The 24,854-nt window shown below is 37.2% G+C and overlaps 1 protein-coding gene across 3 annotated transcripts in view; it reads right to left on the reverse strand.

The window, feature by feature from the left end:
• Positions 1 to 24,854, reverse strand: part of CTNNA3 (catenin alpha 3) — a 541,251-nt gene that overhangs the window by 429,071 nt on the left and 87,326 nt on the right. For all 3 annotated transcript variants that reach the window (XM_075025291.1, XM_075025292.1, XM_075025290.1), the window contains exon 6: positions 2,226 to 2,489. In XM_075025291.1, coding sequence (XP_074881392.1) covers positions 2,226 to 2,489 — 264 coding nt within the window. The remainder of the gene's footprint in view (positions 1 to 2,225; positions 2,490 to 24,854) is intronic.

Consider the following 24,854-nt stretch of genomic DNA (forward strand, 5'->3'; position numbering starts at 1 on the left):
TCAAACTAATCCTAATACATGAAAGACTCATCCACGATGATCTTTGAAGAATGACAAGGGAAGGCATTCTAAGAAAAAGTCAGTTTCCACAGGTCAGGACACCCATTTCTTATATGAAAGACAGGTTTATTTGTGTTAGAGGTTTGAAACTCTGTCTCCTACATTCACATTACAGTCCTTAAAACCAAAGCATTCTGTGGTACCTCACCCCTGCTGAAGCTGTGCCACTTGGTCACTGTTCACTGGGGCAGCAACTTCACTGTGGCACTCCTATGTCTCAAGTAAGGACCCTCAACACTAGGCTATACACTAGTCTACTCTAATTTTAGTGGTGGTTTCCTCACCTATAAATCTGTAATAACTTTCACATTGCCAGCACTGGCAAAGGAAGAATGACACTGTAAAACATTTAGATACTAGATTCTTGGGTAAGTTCCGTAATACATTTCCACACTATAAACATTTAATGAGATTTGTTCCCAACAGACTATTTACTACGTCAATCTATTTCACCGCACTGTATTTGCAACAAGAAGATAGAGCAAGGGTTATTTCAGGTCCTTAGCCAATAGAACTTTATGTAAAGAAAGAAAAGTGCAACCATCTAATTCATAAAATAATTTTAAGAAGTTAAATGCTCTATAAATTGTGCTTTATCTAACTTGCACAGCTTCAATTCCCATTTGTGTTACCTAGGTAAAAATATATTTAAAAGTCCATAAACAAAAGGCTTTTTATAACAGTCGGACTTCTATGTTCTTATGTTTCCAAATAAAAACAAATTCAATCCAAAAGACAATTTTTATCCATTTTGTGATTAACCCAAATCTTAAATTTTAAAACAATAATAAATTTAATTACATTTTTTTAAATAATTTAAATGGTACTGCTCGTATACAGTCAAGATGAATTCACCTGCAGTCAGAAGATGCAATCCTCTTGCCAAATTTTGTTTAAAAAATTTGTAAGAAAATCAGGTAAATAATAGCTCTCATTTAAAGTATATAATTTGTCATTCAGAGTTTCATAGTTTTCATAGTAACAAATCATGTATTCCTTTTAAATGTTTCTTTTTTCTTCCATTTGTTAAGAAAATAGATTAGAAACTATAATTTTAAAACCCAGTTTGAGAAGCAAGGAAGGATGACACCTAACATGTAATTGTAGCCTGTTCCTTTCGGGGGGAAAAAACCTTTCAGATTCAACTTTGAGCATGACTGAGAGGTCTGTTTTGATAAATAAACTGCCACTACAAGATATGTGTCATATTTCAATGTATTTCTCTAACCTTTCATTGAAAATTTTAGACAAAATCTATTACCATCAGTCATAGCACCAATTCTCCTGAAAATGTATCAGCAATATTGGAGTTCTGAGGCTGAGATCTGGTAAGTCTGAGAACTTACAACCAAAAAGACCCATATTTGCAAATGTGTTTGGAAACTGATTTCTTTTGTTGATCTGGGCCTACATTAGTTACACCAGACGAGGAGATGTCATCTACAGGAGGTCTTTTACCATTTTGGGGAGGACAATGGAAAATAACACTGGCAAGAGCCAGAGCGGCCATAAGAAAAAGGGAAAGCTCCATACAAAAGCTTAGGACCAGGTCAGGAATAGAGAAAGAACTGACTTTCTCCAAGTATTTGCTTAAATAGTAGAAGTGCAGAATTTGTAAGAAATGCAGAATTTGTAAAAGCATATTCTTTATGTCACTTTATTTAATGACAAGTAGAAAACATAATTAGGTTTCTAAAGCCTTCAATTATATAAATTACATAATGATCCCAATGACAAGTTTTAGAGTAAAGGCCTTAACTTGCATTGTGCTAGTTCAAATGCAGTCAAGGTAGCAGCGATCACCATCATCTAATAATCTCTGTTATTTGTAAACTAAACTCATGGGTTCTGCCCACTTATTCAAGGATGTGTCTGTCTCCATCATTAGTAACACACTTGGAACTAATTCTTCCCTGCTGGTCGAAGGAAGCCAAATATTGAACACATACATGAACACTTAATTTCAAACTCTTTTGAAGGAGGTGATCCCTCCCAATGAAATAATTTAGAGTGATACTATTTAGACTAGGACTAAGCAGAGGATCAATTTCTAATGCCTTTAGGTCCGTCACTTATGATAGCAATAGTTCATTTAAAAAAAAAAAAAAAAAAAAAAAAACCAAACCATTTTTCCAAAAGTGTTGCAGTCTCATAGGTTTACGTACCTCAAGCTCATCAAGCGCACTTCCAAGAGTAGCTGTGTGAGATGTTGGTTGTCCCATTTTATTGCCAACTCCTTGGGAAGCATTAGAAATTACATTGAGAGCATTCTGTATTTCGTTACAAATTGAATCCTTGCTGGCTGTAAGGGATGCAACATCTGAATGTTCCAAACAAGCTGAACATATTGAATGTAGGAGAGATAAATTTTCCTTCAGGGATGCACGTGCTGCAGCAATTTCATCTCGCTGATTGCTAGATTTCAAATCCTGTCAGCAAAAGAATATGCTGTTTATTTCCAAAAGCACTTCAAAACCAACACGTATAAACATTTTTTTTTCTATCTCTACTCTGTTTAAGGAAACATTGAGTTAAATTCATCAAAGATTGTGAAAATGGACTACAACAGTACTTACAATTGAATCATCTTTATCTCACAAGAAATGAATAAAGTCTGTGTAAAACAACCCCAATTTTTATTGTGTCTTACAACCAGCACCATGAACTGTCCACATTTTGCTTGTTTTTAAGCACAGTTTTCCTATGAGAAAACTGGCCTGGAAATTAGCTGCCTTTCCTCCCGGACATGTTTTTCTTCATAAGCAATAGAGAAGGACAGAGGTGCAGACAGGGTTAAGCAAGGAATTCTGTGATTGCTGCATCTAAACAAATTTCCTGTGTTTGCTTTCCTGGCCCACCGGCATACATCCCAAGCACAGTGCAGAAAGGAACAGCAGGTCAGGGACGAGAATCCTGTACTCCTGGGAAATGGGAAGCGTGGAAATGAAAAAGGTGCTTGAGAGAAGCCGTCTCTGTGAAGTGCCACTGCCTGTTTCTCCCCTCTCCCTGCTATGTACACACTTAAAGCACTCAGGGATCTTAGTACACTCATCATCTTCCTCCCTTCTCCACCCAGAACTTCTTGAAACCCTACTGCCTCCTGCTAGCCTAGACAACAAGGTACACGGAGCTCGACAGAGCTGCCAAGTCAGATTTAACTGTTTATAGGAATCAAGCTTGGGAGCTGTTATCTGGACTGTTGAAAGTTATGGACTTTGGGACAACCATACAGTCAGCACCAGGATTGTAAGGAGCCTCCTGTCTCAACCTATTTTACTCTAGACATTCTCCCCACTGTCCTTCTTTTTCTTGTCTCTTTGAAAAGAAAACTAATAAGTATTTGCAAAATGGCTTGGGTAAAGGAGACAGTTAAATTCAGGGCAAAATAAAAAAGGAAGGGAAAATGGCACATCAGAACAATAAAAGCCTATGGCACCAGCTTCAAATGATGAGAAAAGTCACAATGAAGAATGAACGACAAAATGCATACAAAACTGCTCGCGGCCTGCTCTAAAGCAAGCTGAAGTCTTTCTAATTATTTTCCTTTGCATTGCATTCAGGCTCTATATGCATTATTTACAAAAGCATCACAGTATCTACTTCTCATTGCATAAAGTTTATAAGTTTATGGCTGAAGAAAAGAGCATTCAATATTAAATGAACCAGTCCTATGTTTTTAAAATCTCATTTACTGCAAAATATGCATTGGGCATAGGATTACATCTTACTTCCTCAGGCTAACTTGGAAATCTCAGGGATACAGTAAAAAACAAACCAACCAACCAAAAAAAACCACCACAAATATAAGAGAGACAGAAAGAGAGAGGTAGAGCATTGAACAGAAGCAGACAATGGTTTAACCATCTATCATCTGAATTAGAAAAATATTTCTATTATTTTCTTGGGCATAATAATACTTAACATATTCTTACAATTGCAATAAACTAATATATAAACAAATCACCACTGTGCAGGAATTACTTCATTACCCAGTGTACTCAAATCCAAATACCAGTCCACCTCCAACCTTGGTAAAGCATCTGCAATTTACCCAGTGCACTCTCAGCAAAAAGTGTTATTTATTTTTAAACAAGGACTCTTGTTCTAATTAGTGAATCTACCTTTCCTACAATTAAATTACAAGACAACAGAATCCCCTCTCTTCCTCTGTGCTGCAAGGAAGCTACAGACCTAGAGATACAATGGTAAGTCAATACAACGCTTCAGTCTAGCTGCCTTCTATTCTTAACCATTTCTTACTTTGCCGCATCATATTCAAACAACTAGACTCAAAAGTCCTTCCAAATGTCTTTTTCCCTCCAAAACAGTACTGTCTAACCAGGAACAATGGGTTCAAAAGAAATCCAAAACTGGCAAGCCACTAGCACAAAGCCAGTAACAGCAAGTCAATAACATGGCATCCGGAAACAGTCAAAAAAATGCAATGTGTTAATGTTTCTAAAACACAGAATGTTTTGTTTCATGCAATATTATGTAGAGTTTCAGAATCACAGTATTGGTAAATTCACCTACGAAGAGCCTCAGTTTTGTTCAATACCACTTTAAGAAGAAATAAAATTAATGCTTAGACCCATGAAATTCGTAACTATTTTGTTGTTCAGTTGTAAGCCTTGGACAGCCCCAGAAAAAGCTATAGGGCTGTTGTTCTTTTCTGCCTTGATGAAGAATTAATTACTCAGGATTTTTGATGCGAACAGGAAGAGACAGCTGATAATCTTAGTCTGATCTTCTGCACAAATGGGCAAAAAAACCCTACAACTGAGTAATTTTTCTATCGAATCTTTGCATATGTGGATTATCAGAATAATGTAACTAGTTCTCTGAAGAAGGAAGTTAGTCTCTACAAACAGGTTGTTAACCCATAGTCCATAAACTTTTTCCACTGGAGAGAAAAATACAGAAACCATCTGATTCTTTTTTTACTTGTCAAAGAGAATATACCACTAGGAAACACAATAAAGCAACAATGAAAAGGCATACAGTTTCTTTTAAGTTACCCTTTGATAGAACAATCACTTGAGAACTACAGAGTGTTAAAACTCTCCTATGAACTATCAGTCACAGTTCTAAACAAGCTCATGGGCACTGTGCTGAATTTGAAAGACTTGCACACTTCTAGACAAGTTTCCAAACTAAGACCAGAGACTTTAAAAAGTCTGAACATTCAGTGTGTCAAATCTGACTGCACTGAAATTTGGACTCAAATAGGTACTCTGCACATACTGACCCTTGCCCAAATATACATTAACTTTGGCACAGAATGCAAGGAGACAACATGTTACTCAAACGTGCAAAAGAATCATACAGGGAAAAGTATATACACATAGGACGGAAATATCCGTAAAACAGGAGAACGCAAACTACAACTATGTTTTTTGTTACTCAGAGGTTGTTTTAAGTATGGATGGATCACCTTGCACCTGCACAGAGGCAGAAGACAAATAGGACCACAGAGAAGAAACTTTCCAAACCAGTTCTTACTACTACTCTCCTCATACCATAATATCTGAGCATCTGTAGTTCATCCAGCTACATTGCTGAGTTTTAGTCTATTTTTCTTTTTCTTCACAGCTTACCACCTTCCTCTTATTTCAACTTCTTTTTAGACTATTTCCACTAGTCTGGGATGTGTTCTTCCATACTAAGTCAGCAACTGAGCTCTAGATTTGTCATATGAGACCAGCTGAGATCAAAGATAAACCTGTCTCCAACCATTGCCAATCAGCCCGGTATAGTTGCTGTCCCAGCCCCCCTGGGAGATATTATTATGTCTTCCTCATACCTGGTTGTCCCTGATAAGAATGGGAAATGAATGGATAGTCACAGATTCCTGGCTGTGGATTGTTCCAGCCAAACATGGTGAATGGACATGAAGACTTTGAATGGAAAACTTGAAAACTACCTTCACAGTTAAGCTTCAGTTGCACTACTTCAATAAGAAGAAAAAAAAGGAAAAAAAAAAAAATCTGTTCTTTATCACACTTAAAACATTTAAGGTTTGACAGCACAATACACCAGGAAGCCAGCTCCTGTTCACTGAGTATTCGTATCAGCACAACTCATGTGATCCAGGCATCACTGTGCGTATAAATCACACTGCCATATTTTGCACTGGCTGCAGTCAACACAAGGTTCGCAAATGCAGCTTCAAATAAAGTGCGCTGCAGTCCCCTAGCCCAATCTTTGCAGAGACAGATGTCATTGAACTGAGTTCTATATCCAGGAAAAACACAGTCATACAAACCCCCACAATTTCATACTACTATAGTGCCAGGGGACAAAAGTATCACTTCTTATCACAGCTTAAACTTGGGCTTTAGTGTTCAGCTTTCAGTCAAAAGTGACTGCCAAATTGCGTGTATTTGGTGACCAAAGACAATAACAAAGCTCAAACTCTTCCGAGTGCATTCATGCACTGTTTATCTGGGTAAGGCTCCAGATTACATATTTCATAAGTACTGTGTAGCCTTATTCAATGGAAGAAAATACCTCACAGACAAGAAAGTGAAAAAGATCTGGTGTTGATACTGAGTGCCACATCGCTCTTCAGCTGTGTCAGTTCTTCCAGGATAATACTACTTTCACACAGGTTTTGAAGGCTTTTACCTGTCAGGACCCTGAGAGAACTGCCAGGCCTCAAAGGCCCTCTCCAGCCTCAGCTGGGGGCTCCATCCATGCCCCACCCTTGGGCCCTGGAGACCCAGTTCAGCTCACCCTGGGACCTTCAGTCCCTGTCTGAGCTATGTTGTAGGAGTGCTGGTCTCCAGCTCAGCCACAGCTGCCCCCCTGCCTGACCACAGGCCCCCCGATTCAAACCTCAGCCCACAGACTGACCTCCTGAGCTAGGTCCTGCCCTGTCACCGCGGTACTTCTGACATATCTGTCACTGGGCTGTCTCTCACCTCGTTTCCCTCATCAGGCTTGACCCTCAATCTGATCCATGGACTGATGTCCCAGCTTGTCCTCTGACCTGCCTCATCACCACAAACTTCCCTTATGATCCAGACTCTTGGTTGAACCTTGTTACCATCACCTGGCCCACCCAGCTCACCTTGATGCAGGGCAGTGGGACAGGGCCCTGGCCGGTGAAGCCCCTGCCTCAGAGAGCAGCCAGCCCTCGCAGCACCCCCACAGTGCTTATTTCTAAACAGATAAGCATTTACCATCAGCAGGAATCGACTTATAAACTCTGTCATAAAGTTAACCCTGCCCACTCTACAAACTGGTAACTTTACAGAAAACAGCGTGACCTAATGGCCGCTTTGCTCCACCTTAGGCTTAATTTTAACTACATGAGTGACTGTAACTGTACAAGAGACAGACACAAACACACATTGGGAAAAAGGCCTGACTTAGGATAATGACTTTGTTAGCACAAACGAAACATCACTAGGATGACAGAGCTGTACTACTCTGACCATAAAAGGTCACCTTACGTGCATTCACAGCAAGTTAAACACCACTGAGAAAATATGCCAGTAAATTCAGAAGGGCACTGAATCAAAGGAATTGTTTAAACACACCTTCGTGCATTTCTCATTGACTGAATCAAAATCTTGCCATTACCTCTAGAAAGAAAATTACATCTTCCAGTGTCACTGGAAACTCTTCTTAAAAATATCTTATCTGCTCCTTCACAGAGAAAGCATGTATTCCCAAAGCCAGTTCATTTGCATTTTGTTTGTTGGGTTTTTTTAATACATAGGTTTCCAGAGATTATTCCAGTCCAACAGGTAGATGAAATAAATTAACATTTACACTCCAGAAACATTAAAGCTTTTCCTTTCTCATTTCTCTTCTCCCAACAGACAGACAACGCTGAAACACTGACAATCCCCAAAACAAGAGCATTGCCAGGCACCACAGAAGTAAGCCATTTTAAAACGTGTATATTATAGATTGACCAGGTCTGGAGACAAAACCAGGAACCTATCTTTACAAAGCAGCAACACAGCAAGTGCTTGATTGTCAGGAATTCCAAGCTAACTTTCTACTAAAAAAAGTCTTAACCGGCTTCTAGATTTATTTTTCCTGACTTCAGAAGTCATCAGCAGTTCTAATCTATACTGCAGCACATATACAGAGCACATAAACACCACATATATATACACACAAAGAATATATACACTCTATGTCTATAAACTGTAGGCAGAATTTGTTTGCATCAGCCTTATGCAGGAATACACAGAATGTGAAGTGTTACAGTACAAAGCCATGCCAATGTTATCATAGGACTAAGCCTTAAGTAATACCCTCTGCCTCTAAGATGACTCTGCATTGTCTTTATAAAACCATAACTTTCAGTCAACTTAGTGCAAGCAGGAAACAGATTTACAGGACTGAGGTTCCCAGTCAAATGAAGCCTTGCAACTTTATCTCTGTATCTACACCTATTTACTATTAATCATACTCAAACTGATATATAATACCACAGAAAAGCAAAGCTATCTTATACAAAGTATCAAAACCTGCCTATGACTGGTTAATATCCCAGCTTTTTTAATTTACTAGTGTTTTTCAGGAATCTGCTGTTCAGCTAGGGAAGAGAAAATTTCTTTTGATGACTTTGTTGCATCAGATTGCAACTACTGCACAATATTCTGTGCATCTCATGCTTCAGCAACTTCCAGCGCAGGTACAGATGATAGAGCAACACCTTGCTGTCACTTCTCTATCCATTATTTCAGGATTTGGTCCCCACACTTCTAATAGGCTGCTCTGTTAACTTTCAGTATCCTAGATGAAGTAGCTGATTTTGAAAGGTAACAAAGCAGGTTTTCCCTGTAAGAATTAAGGTAAGAATTTTTCTTTAAGTCCAGCAATTCTTTTTCTGCAAACATATACCACTTAATATATTGGCTCACAAAGGTCTTCTCCTAGTACAGTTATGGTCACATTTGTCATCAATGAGCTTGCCTGGAACTAGAGCAGGACACATTCATCAGGGAGAGGGCTCTGAAGTTAGGAAACTCCGGAAGGTCTTATCACATCTTGAAGAGAAGGAGTTGGTTAACAAAGATGTGAAGGAGACGAAATGAGGAAAAAGAGAAGGAGGAAATACAGCAGAAATATAGATTAATTTAAAGAGAGGAAAACAGGAAATGGGGGAGATAAAACACAAAAGAGTGAGAATGAAAAAGTGTAAGGAAAATTAAGATGAAGAAATAATGGATGGGAAGGAGTCAGTGATATACCAACCTCACTTGATTTCAAGCACTTGAAAATAGGATAGCCAGTGTAGAAGTACCCAAAAGCAGGGTGGCAGCAGCCTACAGTCCTCTTACGTAATTTAATGAGTAAAGCAGTAATCTTTTCTTTGTAAAGAAAAAAATGAGTAAAGCAGCACATTTTTTCTTTGTTAACATTTCTGCCTAAGGACTACCTTCTCTTTACACTGCTGTCAAATACAGTTTAAAATTTCAGAATTCCAGCATTTTCATGGCATAATTTTCTCTTCGAGTCTAAACTTGCTTTGTTTTCAGTGCTTAGCTCTTAACGTAACTTGGAGATAGGTCTCTTTCCAGAAAGCTGAAGAGGTGGTAGGTGTACCCATTTGTTTCAAAAGTGTGTTGTATTGGTTAGTGTTAGCTTGACCTACGCTGTTTAAAACTCCATCTTACACTTTAAGCTAAATAATCTGCTATTTAACATCCATCCTTGAGAGAACAGAGCTCAGAGATTGACACGTATTTCTGGCAGTCAAGATAATTTATAATTTAATGTAAAGCTTAATATTAAAGCAACCTATCACAGTTTTCAAGACATGGAATTTGTGCATACACACCTAAGTAATACAAGGCAAACAATGCAGAACATGGAGCTTGAAGAAGTAGGAAGCTCAGAAGATATGCCAAAGCAGGACTTAACTTCTTTCATAGGAGTAAAGACACCTGAAAACTGGCATTTGTGATGAATGACAGGTTAAAACTACTCCGTAAACATTCATACAAAAAAATCAAAGTAAAACACATCAAGCTAGATTCAATACAAGATCTTTCATACTGTAGTTATTTCAAAGATATGGAAAATATAAAGTACCAACATTCATATATAGTACAATGCACAGAATATAGCTGTTAAAGCTTTCAAGAAATATTTTGGCCTGGGATTTTTTCAATGGAGGATGACTCATTGAAAAATGTGGTAGAATGACATTTATTCACAGTTATTTATTTCTGCAATTGTATTAAATTCTCATAATACCATATGTGATTATTTTTTACTTGCTTCTTTTTTGAGCTTTTAAAATTAGAAGGGATTCGGGGAAATTTATTAGATTGAAAATTTGTTTCATTCTCTGCCTTAGTGCTATTAGGCTACTTATAAACAACTTAAGTAAAACTATTAGTAGTGGAAGATCATGCTATACATGCTCCACTAGCGTTTTCACTGATATTGATCTGTTAAACTAACAGATAACAAACAAACAGATCTTCCACATTTAGCCTGTTCTGGTTTAGCCTTCTTTTTACACAAATAATTATGTCTAAATGTATTCCATCTGCCACAAGTGTTCAGGATCTCTTTCTCCAACAAATCAGCTCAAGTTCTCCTAGGTACAAGTTTTTCCTGGTCTTGAACAGAGCACAGTTCAATTTTCCTAGATTTAATATCTCAATAGGAAAGATGTGAAATCATCAACAATAAACAGGTACACAACTCATATCAGGCAGCCTGTTCCAACTGCTATTTTCTCACAGATTATATAGTCAACAAATATTCATGGCCTTTGCTCCTATTCTTCTGTCAAATTCCAGTTAAACTATTTTTAACATTCATTACAAAAACTTCCCAAATATTTAAAATTAGCTAGTTTCCTTTTTTTCTAATTAAAAAAAATCCAAAACTAAACCAAGCTGAGTCAAGTAAATCAATGACATAGTCTCACACACTCTCAAGATGCACACAATTAAAACAGTGCAGGGAATACTAAATTTCTGTAACATGAAAACACATATAATTGACATGCATAAAGAGTGGCACTCAAGTAAATGGAACTGAAGTGCTAATCTATCAAAACAAGCTTATTAGCATTACCAATTTCAGAAATGTTAACAGTAGGTTTTGGTTTTGCTGTTCAGCTTAAACTGCAAAATGAGCTGGTTTCAAGTATTTATCATGGACAATGCTGTTTCCTTATTTTCCCTTGTATATTGGTTTAAGTTTTTTAATGCTGTTTTCTGCATACCTTGCAAACACTTACAGGACAGAAACTCAGAGCAAGAAAGAAAAAGCCATAAGCCCTTGAGCTCTGTACTGAATGTTAATGCATTTGTATATGATAGATTTAATACAGAAATGAGAATAAATGAATTCCAGCAGCTGCACTCTGGACCTATAAATCGCTGCGAGTACTACAAAATCCATACAGAGGAAGAACAGCTGTATAATTTACAGCATCAGTATCTGTCAAGAAATGCTGCAAATACAGAACTTGATTTCTTCATTTTAACATTCCTATAAAAAATTAGAAATTACCCTTACATAGATTCTATTTAGATTAGAACTTCTATTCATCTCCCCTGATGGCACTTCAATGCAGAACACCATTTAATTCTTACCAGTGTTAAACAAAATTCAAAAAGCATAAACACCAAAAGAGTTTTATAAAAATAAACGTTACAAAATGTGTAAAAAGCCAATGATTAGCATGTTATGTTTTACTTAGAATATGCTTTGAGAAAATCAGAAAAGTATAGTAGTCTGATCAGATGATTTATACTACACAACAGATGTATGCTACAAAAATCCACAAGAAGCAAATCTCAGGGGCAACGGTTTAAGCAGTTGGATTTTTCTCAAGATGCATCCTTACCAACAGTACTGACAGCCACCATATCACACGTTCCTATTCTTCTTTATGCTTGAGAGAATTTTGCATCACCTTCACAGCATAGTGTGACCAACCCGAGTATGACCCAATACACTATAATAATATGTAGTATAACATGTCCACTCAACAGTTAATACATGATTGCTTATTTGTGAACACCAAGCAATGGATTTTTAAGGTATTAACAAAATCTGAATTTTTCACTAACAAGGAAGTACAACTTATCAGCCTGTGGTTTTGATTCAGAAAGTGAGAAAAACTTGTGAATTCTTTTCTTCCCAGACAACAGACATTTTAACAGTTGTATTTATAAAAAACATTCTCTAGTAACATCTTTATTAACAAAAGTAATTTCAAAATCCATGGAATCAAAATGATTTTGTTTTGTTGAAGGCATTACAAATAGTTCCTTCAAGAATGAGATCAGTATGGAACTGCATTGCCTAGTACATCTATTACCTTAAGAGACTACTGTTCGTTAACAGTAGTTTAAACCCCCTTTTTAATTTATATGTCAGCTTCCAAATTTTATAGTTGAAATGTCTCAGTAGGAGACAATGTCTTCCTGGTCTCTTAGCAAGTGAGAGTTAACCCCGTAGAGCATTTCTTTTATAGTAGTAAGGTTGGTAAATGCAGTTTTCTTGATCTTTAAATATGTAAGAAATAAAGTGTTCAAGTCCCATGAAAAAAACCAACTGAGGTAAACTGATCTGAAATAAGACATTTCATTATGATTTTTCTTGCAGAAAATCAGAAAAGTTCCTATACATAATTTCCATTTTTCTAAACTGAATGCTCTATCAGAAGTTCAGTCATATGAAAGCCCTTCAAACTGGTCAGAATTCAGCTTTATCCCTCTATAACACACATGATACTACAAAACAAAACAGCAAGCCTGTTTGTAAGTATTATCTCACATGGCACTAGCTGTTGTGATTCAGTGTGTTCAACACAATTCTGAACCTTAATACAAGGAGTACCACAGGCAACATGCTCTAAGACAGCCGTGTTCAGTAGAAAAAACATCCAAACCATAATGATTCTCATTAATACAAGAAAAAGCAGTGGAAAGCAGGCACAGTTTCAAGTTCATTAGGGAAAATTTGATGAGGACCCTACAGACACTGTGAAACATGGAAATTTTTACCTTCACCAAGTTGTCCTTTAATATATTAGTTACAGAGTTGCACTGTATCTCCTAAAGAATAAAATATGAATCCACAGCTGATCACAGTCATCATCAGAAACAAACAAATCTGCTTCACTTTATCATCATCTCCCTACCTCAGGACAGATCAAAATAACCTATAATGTTCTTTCCTTGAAAGAGAGGAAATGGTGAAGAACTTCCAGCTTCACACAGCAGTGGCAGCAGTTTTGCCAAATGTCCTCCACCCAATCACATGCTGACTACCCTATTTTTTCCAGTCATTTAAGAGATAGAAACCTATAGGTACCTTTCCTTACATTAATAATTTTTCCTTATTAATTCAATCTTTCCATTAGAAGTGGAAAATTTCTGTAAACAGCTAAAAAATGTTTTCAGAATTAGTTGGGTTTTGTTTTCCTTTTGGGGTTTTTGTTGGTTTGTGTTTTTTAATGATACTATCAACAGTGTGGAGGAATACTGATAAACTATGACATCCAGAGACTCATCTAATTAAACTGCTTCAGAAGTTTTTCAGTTCAAGGGTTTTATTTAAATACAGTTATTGTCTGTAGTATCAAATTCTTGCTTTGGAGCAACTTAGTATTTTTCTTATAAACCCCTCAGCATAAAAAGCCTTAATGGAATACACTCGTTTCTATGAATAGCGGTTTTGCACAGATGATAATGAGGTCAGTTTTTCCACTGAGGAAAGTCACTGTCCAAGAAAATGTCCTCATCGGTAGCACTTCCAGTTAGAAACTACAGTACTGTAAGGACCTCAGACAACTTAGGGAGTCTAGGACAGCCTTCTTGGTTGAGAAATATTTACATTACGCAGGCTTAAGTGTTTCTAAATAAGCCATTCTTTCCCCTGTTGAATCAAAGACACCTCCTTAGCATTAGTTAAACCCTAGAACCTTATAAATTGTAAAATAAATTATACAATTTTCAGTAAATACTTCAAGTGCTCATGGTAAAAATCTAGGAAAAAACCCAAATTCTTTTATTTAAGAAAGAAAATGGAAGAGGTTAAAAAGAGTATCAATCTTTCTCTGCTTCCCTTGATCATAATAAAGCAGAAAAAACTTATAACATGATTCTGTGCAGATAGTTTAGAAAATTTTAGAAAGACAGGTATATTTTATGCTTCCTCAAAAATAAATCACAAGCTTTCAGGTTTGTCAAGTTTTCAAGAGTTCATTGGAAGGCAGCTAGGATTGTTAGCTGTGCTGGAGCAGATAGCATGAGGCTGCAGGAACTAGGTTTACACAGACTTGAAAAGTGAAGGTTGCACAAAGTGAGGGATCCCAGTTATTGTCTTTCATTACAAAGAGGGATGTTATAGAGAAGATGGAGCCAGACTCTTCTCAGAAATCCACAGCTAAAGAATGAGAGGAAAGCAAATTGCCATCAAGACTTACAGGGAAGAAAAAAGTTCACTGCAAGTGGGTGATGCACTGCAACAGGGACCTAGAGAGGCTATGAAATTTTCATCCTTATAGGTATTCAGAAGTTGATGAGACAGGACCTCAGCAACCTGATCTAACTTAGAACTTAGCCCTGCTTTGAGCAAAAAAGTTGGATTAGATCTCTGGAGGTCCCTTTCAGCTAAAATATGATACTAACTTTCATTATTCAAGGGCTGAAAGTGAATATTCTGTAGCTTCCTGTAGTCAGGAATCTTCCTTTTCAGGGAATTATATAATAACCAAGCCCTGCTTGAATGGTCCCCATCAGGGTAAAGTATAACTGATTTATTGTTATGGAAGATTCAAAAATATACACATGCAAATCACTAACCTCAAAATACTCCAAGTCCCTGGCTCTGCATCTTTGATGTAGAAAGATCCTACTATTCATGATGTGCAAAACTTGTCATGGTGAAAGGCTAACTACCCCATATTCCACAAATCTGACAGGCTGGGAGGAGGAAATATTTTAGTAAATTTCTCTCTCCACCCCATGTAGAACTTCAAATTCCAGTTGAGTTTGGAGAAGCTTAATGAAGTAAAAATAAACTACAAATTGCAGGTGAGATATAAAGTGTGAAAAAAAAATTGGCTTACTTTGCAATTGCTTGTGTAACATTTTCCATTATGAAAAAACCTGCTTTCAGCTGTTCATAATTTTGATGAATGGGTAGGCTGGGCTAAAACTGATCACATCAGATATCTGGAGGGGGTTGTTTACCTTCTCTTACTTGATGCTTTGTTTGTTTACAGAAAAGATGGGTTCAGGCACTTTAAACTTAAGGGTTAAGGAAAGCATTCTCCCCATGTTAATATAGTCTGAGCAGTATTTTCTTGAGAAAATACAGTATTTCTGGTTTTTGAAGAAATGACTTAAAATTTGCTTCCCTTAATGTCATCTAAAGTTGCTGTTGCATCAGTAAAGATCAAGTACAAAATACTCTACAGCATAATGGTTAGGGCACTTTTCAGAGAGAAGAAAACTCAGAATCCATCATCCTGGGAGACTTCTCTGACAAAGAAGCCACATCGTGTAAGTGCACCAGGGTAGACAAGGTAAAGGAGCAGAACGACAGTATCTCTATCTCTTCCTTATTTGTTCTGTCATGTTGGAAATACTTTTCAATGTTAAGCCTATGTCACAAACTCAACGTGAAAAAGCAATTTTACCTAAATTGCTTTTAAAAACTATTCTTTAAGCAAGTAAGTTATTTCTCCATACTATTCATAAGACATTGTATTGAAGCAATCACATACTATTCTTCCAGTTAGTCACTCAGGGCATAGTTTGGCTACTTCGCCCAAAGTAAAAGCAGAACTCTACAAAATTAAAGCAGTTACCTGTAACTGCCATGTTAGCCTTTGGAAGTCTGATGGTTTGCTGTCTGTAGGCTTTTTTATTTTTTCTATCTGTATCCCACCAAAGCCTCTTCATCATCAGAAGGCATACTTCTTAATATATTACCTGATGCTTGCCACATACTTTTCTCACTGAAATTTTGGCCAGTGCTTTGCTCTGCTCTATCAGCTTCCTGCAGAGACAGGCCCTTTACTGCTCACAGCCACAGCCATGAGCAAGACTTACGTACAGAAGCCCACCTTCCCAAATCTCTAATGAGAAAAGACTCCACAATAATATGGCTACATACCACACAGCAGAAGTTTGTCAATTATGACCAGTCAACACATAAATAAGTTATTTCCTCCAGTCCTCACATATTCTCCACATGCTCTTAAGAATGAGAGAGACTGTGATTGGGATATAGGCTTTGACATACATTAGAGGAAGCAAAAATGAGGGGGGAAATGAAGGAAAGATATGTAGGTAAGTGAATAAGGAGGAAGAAAATATGGAAGAAAAATAAGTTAAAAAGCAAGAATGCTAAATTAAAGACAGAGGCAGGGGAAAAGTTAAAGGCAACAAGCAGAAGGAACAGCAGATATAGCAGACTAGTACACATAGCCATCAGGCCTCGGTATTACATGTCTTGTGAGGCCTAAGACCTTCTCAGGGCATGTGATTTGACAGGTAAACACAGCAGTCTCTCTTGGTAAAGGGGGAAAGATGGATTCCAACATCCCAAGTGTCACAGAATGTGGAGAGAAACCTCAGTTTCTCTGTCCCCCCTGGTTTCCTCTGCAACAGACTCCTTTTCTTCTCTCCAGCTGTGTGTCAGGGAAGGAAATAACATATGGTAGATGGGAACAGAGGCTCAGCAGCCATCACTGAAACTACTACCATAGACAGAACCTTGTATTTTACATTTCATTTTGTAAGGCCTCATTAGTAAAACGAGGCCAGGTAAGTCAGTCTAAGCAGCACTTTACTTCACATGACCAAATAATTTATCAAGCAGAAACCATCTCGACACATGTAGCATTTAAAAACTTACATTTTCCACATTTCATGCAGAAACTTTGTTTCATGTGCTCAGCAAGTGCTGAATACTTAAGTATTAGGACTTTGTGCCACTGTATACTTTTCGCTAGCAGTCACTCCTCTGAGATGCATATCATGTTACTAATGAGCCCATAATTTTCCATTGTTAGTTACAACCTGACTAAACACAGATTTGCTCCAAAATGCCCTCAAGCCAAGAGGAAACTGCTATATAAGTCTTTGCAAAAAATTGTGAATAAAATACTGTAACGTAAACAACAACAGAGTCTTCTTTTATATTTCTGGATCTGTTTTTTAAAAAGTTGACTTAGGCGTTTCTTTCATTGACTAGCTAAATATTCCCAATTAATTTAAATTTAATTACTTTCACTTCATTACAGTATCAGTCTCTTGTTTGCAGCACACTCACAAATCCTAAGATTTACAAGTATCCAGAGTGCTTTTCATTTATAATTCTGGATGAGCGGTGTAATTTCCTGGGTTGCTGAGACCAGAATGCAGTAGATTACATTCTCTCTTTATCCACTCTAAGCCACACTACAATCAACACAATATCTTATAATTTCAGGACTGTGAATTACATTTATATAAAAACTGCAGTAGACTTCTTTTGTCTTGGAAAGTTTATTTAACATGACAATAAGCTTTCTGAAATGCTTCCTTTCTCCTAGATTATTCTTGTGATATATTAATGCAGCATTAAAACTTTTTTCATAAGACAATACCTCACTGTTAAAATGATAAATCACACTCAATGACTATCTAATCAATTTACTTTTTAGATTATTATTAGAACATCATTTCTGAAAAGTGAGCAGAATTTTTAAAAAGCATAATCCTTCAGAGACCTGATCTTCAAAGCTAAGAAGCATAACTGCCTTCTGAAAGGGAACGAATCTTCTGTATTTTATTATACCAGTCAATTTTTACACAATATTGGAGAAGTTATTCTTGCTCAGGAAAAAAAGCTACAACATTTATAATATAAACTTCTTTCACCATGAATGTGGCATGCAGTTGTGCATTTGTGTATTTCAAAACCGAGTTTCATAGGTTTCCCCCCTCAACAGATTTTAAATTTGTGAACCATATTCTGATTCTGCAATATTAGCTGTTTAAGAGAAGAGGTAAATGATCTCCATTCCTCTGCCGGAACAACTTGCTGTTGGATTGCATAGCAGCAGCTGGGATCAGAGCCTCAGCATACAGGCACTGCATAAACCTAACACGAGGGACACTTTGCTCCTGACAGAAAATAACAGAAACAGGTCATGCTATAAATAGATAAGGGAAACTACATGGAAAGGAGAAAATAAACATGTGAGCAGAGGGATACATCATTTTAGCCACATGTTCTGCTTCTTGTTCTCTTAAGCACAATCAGGCTAGGGGGGGAAAGGAATGGAATAGGAAGAGGCAGGAAGTGTTTACAATTACATGGGACTGCAGCAATCTCAGGAAAGCTTGTTAAATGTATGTGACATTGTCAGTATATCACTAGTAGTAATAGTGAAAAAGAAATCTCACTCCTTTTAATGATTACAGAAATGGAAAGAACAGCACCTGGCACAGGAGTCATCTAATGGAGAACAAAAGAACAGTGGTCCCAAACAGGAACAAAAGCCATCTGGACTACTGCAAGCCCACAGACTGTTCTGAGGCTCTGAACAGGCCAGCTGTACTGTGCGCTCACTCCGCAGCTTGTGATACTGAGCGAAGAAGAAAGTTCTGCACATGGAGTCCCACAGCACCTTGGCAACCATATTCTTCCAAAGCTAAATAATCCTTCACTCCAAGCATTTTTCATGCTTATCAAATATCAGTAAAAACTACTCCTAGCTCATTCTAAGAAGCCACGTATTTCCCAGTTTTGGGGGTTCTTTTTGTGTGGGGGTTTTTTTTTTTGTGAGGTTTTTGTTTCATTTGGGGTTTTTTGTTGTTGTTTTGATTTTTTGGTTTTGCTTTAGTTAGGTTTTTTTTAGGAACCATCCACTGAAACCAAAGAAATCTGTTAAAAAATTGCCCAAGTCTCCAACATAATTTCAGTGTTCTTCTTCTCACATTCTCTCTACAGAATTGTGACCAAACTAGAAACTGTATTAGGAAATTGTAGCATGGAAAATATTCTCCTGTTAAAGTGCTACTCATACACTAACAACAACAAAAAACCCACCCAAAAAAAGATATCTAACAAATGCATACACCTGCATTGTGTATACTTACTTAACTTACAACACCCACACAGCAGCTGTGGAGTGTCTGTTAACAACTATTTTCCTGCTTTTTAGACACTCTTCTTCTAACTTAGACAAAAATAATTTGTCCTTGTTATGCAGTCACAGAATGCCAACTTCTAGATTTAAAATCAGTCTCATCAATCACTTCAGCACAGAAAAATGTCCCAAATGCAAAGCATTTGAAATTCTTTCGAGCACTGTATTAAACAGTTAGCCTTGAAAACTCAGGTTTGTGAAAGCCAGTGAAATATGTTCAAGTCCACTGCTGATTCAGCCTGTTAATGCCACAGTAAAAATAGGAAGCTGCCAAAAATCCAGCCACGTAACAACAATTCCTACTGGAAAACAATTTTGATAATTACAGTCTCCTCAGATACTCAAGGAAAAAAAACAATTTAACATGTCTATAAGAACATTATTTTTTCTATTATAACAAAATTCTTTCTATAGCATTTGTATGTTGCATTCAATAGCTGCTATATTGCAAGGAAATTTTCTGATAGCTCTGGAGTGCCATGTACGTTGTCAGACAGCTTGGTATGTTTGGCAACTCTTATTACAAGGGACTGCTTGTGGACTTGTGCCTAGTCATCTGCAAGGAGGTTTGTGTGTCGATTAGTGAGAATCCTTCAAAAGAGAGAATGAGATGTGTAGCTGACTGCTGATAAGTACGTAAACTATGTATTGAGAATTCCAATGATGATAATCATGACAGTTTACAGTAATCGGACAGTAACTAGCAAAACCAAAATATACATTTTGTCTGACCTGGCTAAATTTGCAGTTTCAGTAAATTGCAAAAATAGTGATATAAATGGATATACACGCCAGAAAAAAAAAAAGCAATCAACATGAGAAAACTACATAGCCAACTAGCAATACATTATAAGATAAGGGAAGCAAAAGTTCATTATCTGTGCAACTAAAGTATCCAGGCACCTTTTCCCCCACTGGTTGCTGTGAGCCAATACTGCTGCAGGAGTTCGGTGCTTCACAGACTGCCTGAATAAAAGGATGCCCCCCCCGGGGTAAATTCTGGGTCAAACTGGTTGTGCAAGAGAGGTTAGGATCTGTGACTTGCTGTCAACTTGGAGAAAATGCAACACTGGTTACTCCCCTCTGGAAATAACCAGATAATTATCACTGCTTCCAAATGAGACTGCTTAACTCCTCCAACAGAGATGGTAGACTTCTCCCTCCTTCCTCTGAGAGCTTGTACCTGAAGAGTACCGTGGTGTGCAAAACCTTGTTAACATTACTACTCAGCACCTAAGTGAAACCTGCAGGGACTAATTAGTAGCTTTTGGAAAGCTTTGCAAAGGCACAACTCAAAGCAGCCTTATATTCTGTCTGAAGTGCTCCTTTCTGTTGTCCCCACTCTGATGAAAAATCACATGTGGAGTGGTAACACACTGAGATGCAACTTGCTCTGAGTGGGACATGGATGAGGTTAACACAGAGAATACTGGAGAACCAGCTAGAGCTGTGACCTCCAACAACTGAACACATTTCTTCTCTGACTAGAAGAGGGGCCTAGAGTGAAGGAACCATACAGAACCCTTCTGTGCATCTGGAAACCCAGACAGAAACAATGACTACTGAAGTCCATGCTTCCCTAAGCTTTCACTTCCCAATGAAAACAGGTCTGTTCTTTCCTGTTATAAAACAGAAAAGGAAAAAAAAAAAAAAGGGGGAAGAAGAAGAAAAAACCTTCAGAGAATAAATCAGTAAACCAAGCTTTAGCTACTTTTGATGTGCAAAGAAAAATTGCTTCAAAAATGTAGCAGTTTGCTTCTTAAAGAGAACAAAACCAAAACCTGAATGTTACTATTATCTTGCTCTTTAAAAATGCTCCTTATCAATACACAGACCAATGTACTGGTCTATTGGTCCCTGTCAAGCTCTGACTCGGTTCCTACACACAGGGCACCAATCCAGGAGAAACTGAAGAGGATGACTAAGCTTTTAATCATTGAGCTGGAAACAGTACCAGCCACAGCATGACCTTCAAATGAGGAATAATTTATTTTCAAAAAATTGACCCAAACTTTATTGTTAGGTTAAGTAATAATTTATTCTGCAGTTTCTCCCCAGGGAGAGGAACAGAATTTTTCAACAGACTATCTATCTATCCACTAACACCAGGAAAAATTGTTCCAAAGTCATTAAAACTCATTCTTTTTCTGCAAGGAACATTTTTTAGAAATAACTTTTTTAAGATAACACAAGGACCTGATTAATGAGAGGCTTAGTGCCTACTCGCCACTGAAGTCATTCTCTTACTCAGGTTCTGATTCAGCAAAGGACTACATAAATCTAACTGAAAACATGAGTGACGTCACCAACCTCCATGGGACTAGAGACATACTTTCTGCTTAATTTAAAATAATTATGATGTGGGCATTGGTAGACTAATAAATGGACAGAGATGATTGGCAGTAAGACAGATAACAGCTGTTACATGTCATCTCTTATCATCAGAAAAAAATTCAGATTTGAACCTCTGGTCTTCAAATGAAGGCCGCATATACTGGTATCAAATCCTTGGACCAAACAGTTCATCAAATACCGAATGTCAAAAATCAAAGCCTCTAATCAAGTCTTCCTAGTCAGTAATGAATCCTAAAAGAAAAATCATTCTGTCACTTGGATAGAATATGTTTCTCAGAGTTTGCCAGATTCTTTTATTTTAGAAAAGATTAAAGATTTAGTTTTTAAAAGGAATCTGAGGCTTCAAATTGATAGTTTGTACAAACCACAAAGCAAGACTGCCCGTTAGAAAAACTACAGGTAATGAGTTTATCATCTTTCTGTTGTCCAGTCAAGAAAGAAAAACCAGACATTTTCACTCTGAAATCAATAGAAGGCATTCAGCTTTTCATGAATAGACAATTCATGATGGCAGTTACAAGAAAGCCAAGAGCCATATGCTCACAATATGCTGTAGTTAACATAGCCAAGAGATCAAGGTAGCCTGTCTTGTATATCAAAATCCAGAAATATTCAACATAAAATTCCCGTGTTTTCCATTTTCCCCATTAGTGCACAGGATCTCCAGTTTTTAGAGATATAGATACCTTTTTTGTTAGGATTATGGTTCTATATACTAGCACAAATAGATTAACTTCTGTAGGACTCAATACTACACTCTTAAGTGCTGCAAACCTTTTTGAAACCTCTTTGCTTGCAGTTCTTTGGTGAAACTGTCAGTTGAGGGAGGATAAGAGTGACTAGAATAATAGCTGTACAGAACTACTTCTGTATTTATATGTCATCTGCAATTCTCTAAATCATGTGGATTTGCTTTGAAGAATATTATACTTTTGCATTTGCAGTTTACTATCACACTAAAGAGCAAATGAATAAGCTACAGCAAGTAAATTACTTTATGCTACTGCTTCATTAGGAAGCATTATGCACAGTCATGTTGCAATGCACTACTCACAATATTTAAGTCATTAAAGGAAAAAAAACCTTGCCGTACTCAGAAGTACTTTAATGGGTAACAAGTTGAAAAAACAGATCCCAGTAATGCATTTTAACTTCATTTTAATTCAGAAAATTTCTGAACAGTTCAGTTTTCTCAGATTAATTATCAAAAGCATTTACTCAGGACAGTCAGCAAAACCATTTCATTTGTTGCAGCAGTGTCAGTGCCAAGAAAAAACACGTATGAATGAATAAACAAGTAAGTCCACAGAGGAAGAGTGCCATTAGAAATAAGGCTACTAAGCTCAAATAAAGAAGTAACTACATCCTGGAGACACTTGGTTATACAATGACATACAACTCTTCCATACTGCTATTGCTGTACAATGATTGGGATTACATGGAAAAACAGAAGTTGTTTGGTGAGCAGCAGAGCTAAAACATAGATACCAGACCTGCAGCACTCACTACCCAACGTTCAAATAAAGTACCCAAGTCCTGTTTGTTTTCACTGTAATCTGTGATGTTCTTCCACAGTTGCTAACAAGAAGTTGGAGTTCTCAATGAAATAATTCTCTAGTGGATGCATGCCACCAGTTACCAGTTAGACAAAGAAAGAGCTGAGTGTGTTGCATCTTGGAACCATTTATCTCCACTAACCAACCCCGCTAGAAAGGCTTCAGGGCTAGTGCACTTCAGCAAAAGTTTTACAGGTCGGACACCCTTATGTTTTTCACTTCCAAATAAATTACAGCACAGTTCTTAATCTATACCTGCACCACCCATCTTTCTTCAACAGATCAAGGCAAGTCACAGGTCTATTCTCTGCATTCTCAAAGGTTACAAGCTTTCCTTCTCATACTAATGACCACTGATTCTTCTGCAACCTAATTCTACTCCAGTAATTGCCACATCAGAGCAAAAAGTCCACAGGTTACAGCCTGTTGCTGCTTTCTGCATCTAGCATGCAGGATGACATTTGACTTATGCATTCTACCCTGTCATGATACAGTTTGGGTTACTTTTTTGCTTTAGCAAAACAAAAAGGATGGACTTGAAGAAAGACAACTTTGACAAACACACAGTGACCTATGACAATCACCCACAATGTGGGAAATGGAGAGAAAAAGACCAAATGGGTTAATCCTCAAATTATTTTTTTTACGGCCTCGGAAGGATGAAGGCAGCCTATCCAAAATAGAAACTAGGTCAGATTACTACAATCAAATTTAAAACAATAACGCAAACATATAAAGGACAAAAATCAATACTGGCAAAACATCAAATGGTCTTGAATTAGCCAGGGACACCAAACACAGCAAGAAAAGGTTCTGGAAATGTTGAACTAGTAGGAAGATGTTGAAGTAAGTGGTGGGGTACTAGAAGGAAATCTCCAGAGACAGATTATACTGTGAAAGACAAAACGTTCACTGCTTTTTTTTTTCTTCAGACTTGACTTGAAAGATCAGTTGCAATCATTAACTAAAATTAGAAGAAAATATTAAGATTTCAGATTAATACTGGAAAAGAACACATTAAAGAATACTTAGGATAACCTGGCAGCTTTCAAATTGCCCAAACCTGTTTCATTTCATCCCATCATACCCTGATCAAGTCTGAGAGTCATAAGTGATTAAACTGAGACCCTCTTGGAGTATTGAGCAGGTAATTAGAGAACGGGGTGGGGCAGGGCAGGGTGTGTGTGTGGGGGGGAATCCTTAAAAGCAGGGATTTCTTAAAAAGAGGAAAACAAGGAAGAGTAAGGGAATAGAAATTTAACTGTAATAAAAAAAAAATCATAAGCTGATTTGGGTTGGCTCAAACAATCTCATTTCTTTCTATAATAGGGCCATGGGTGTGTGACTAAAAGAAGTAGACGACGATAACATACGCCATTTCTCTAGCATGGTTTTTAACCCCATCACAAACAACATTCTTCAAAGCAGGTTCAGACAACATGCTCTAAATTAAACTAGTGTAAGGACTGCACAAAAACATCGGCAGTGGAAGCATCTTGGAATAGATAACAATGGCCCACTATCAAATGGAAATAAGTTTCAAATAAGGCTCTTCAGAAATTTTTTCTGTGTCTGTAATAAACTAAATATTCTCAAAGTTATGAAAAGGAGAGAAATCTGAAAGAGAACACAAAGATGACAAAGGGCAAGATTAAAACTGAAATAGTCTCAATAACTTGCAGAAATGGACCTAAACCTAAAAACAATTTTAAAAGCACATATTTCAACATGCACAA

Source organism: Buteo buteo, chromosome 4, assembly GCF_964188355.1.
Source record: "Buteo buteo chromosome 4, bButBut1.hap1.1, whole genome shotgun sequence".
Lineage (NCBI taxonomy): Eukaryota > Metazoa > Chordata > Aves > Accipitriformes > Accipitridae > Buteo > Buteo buteo.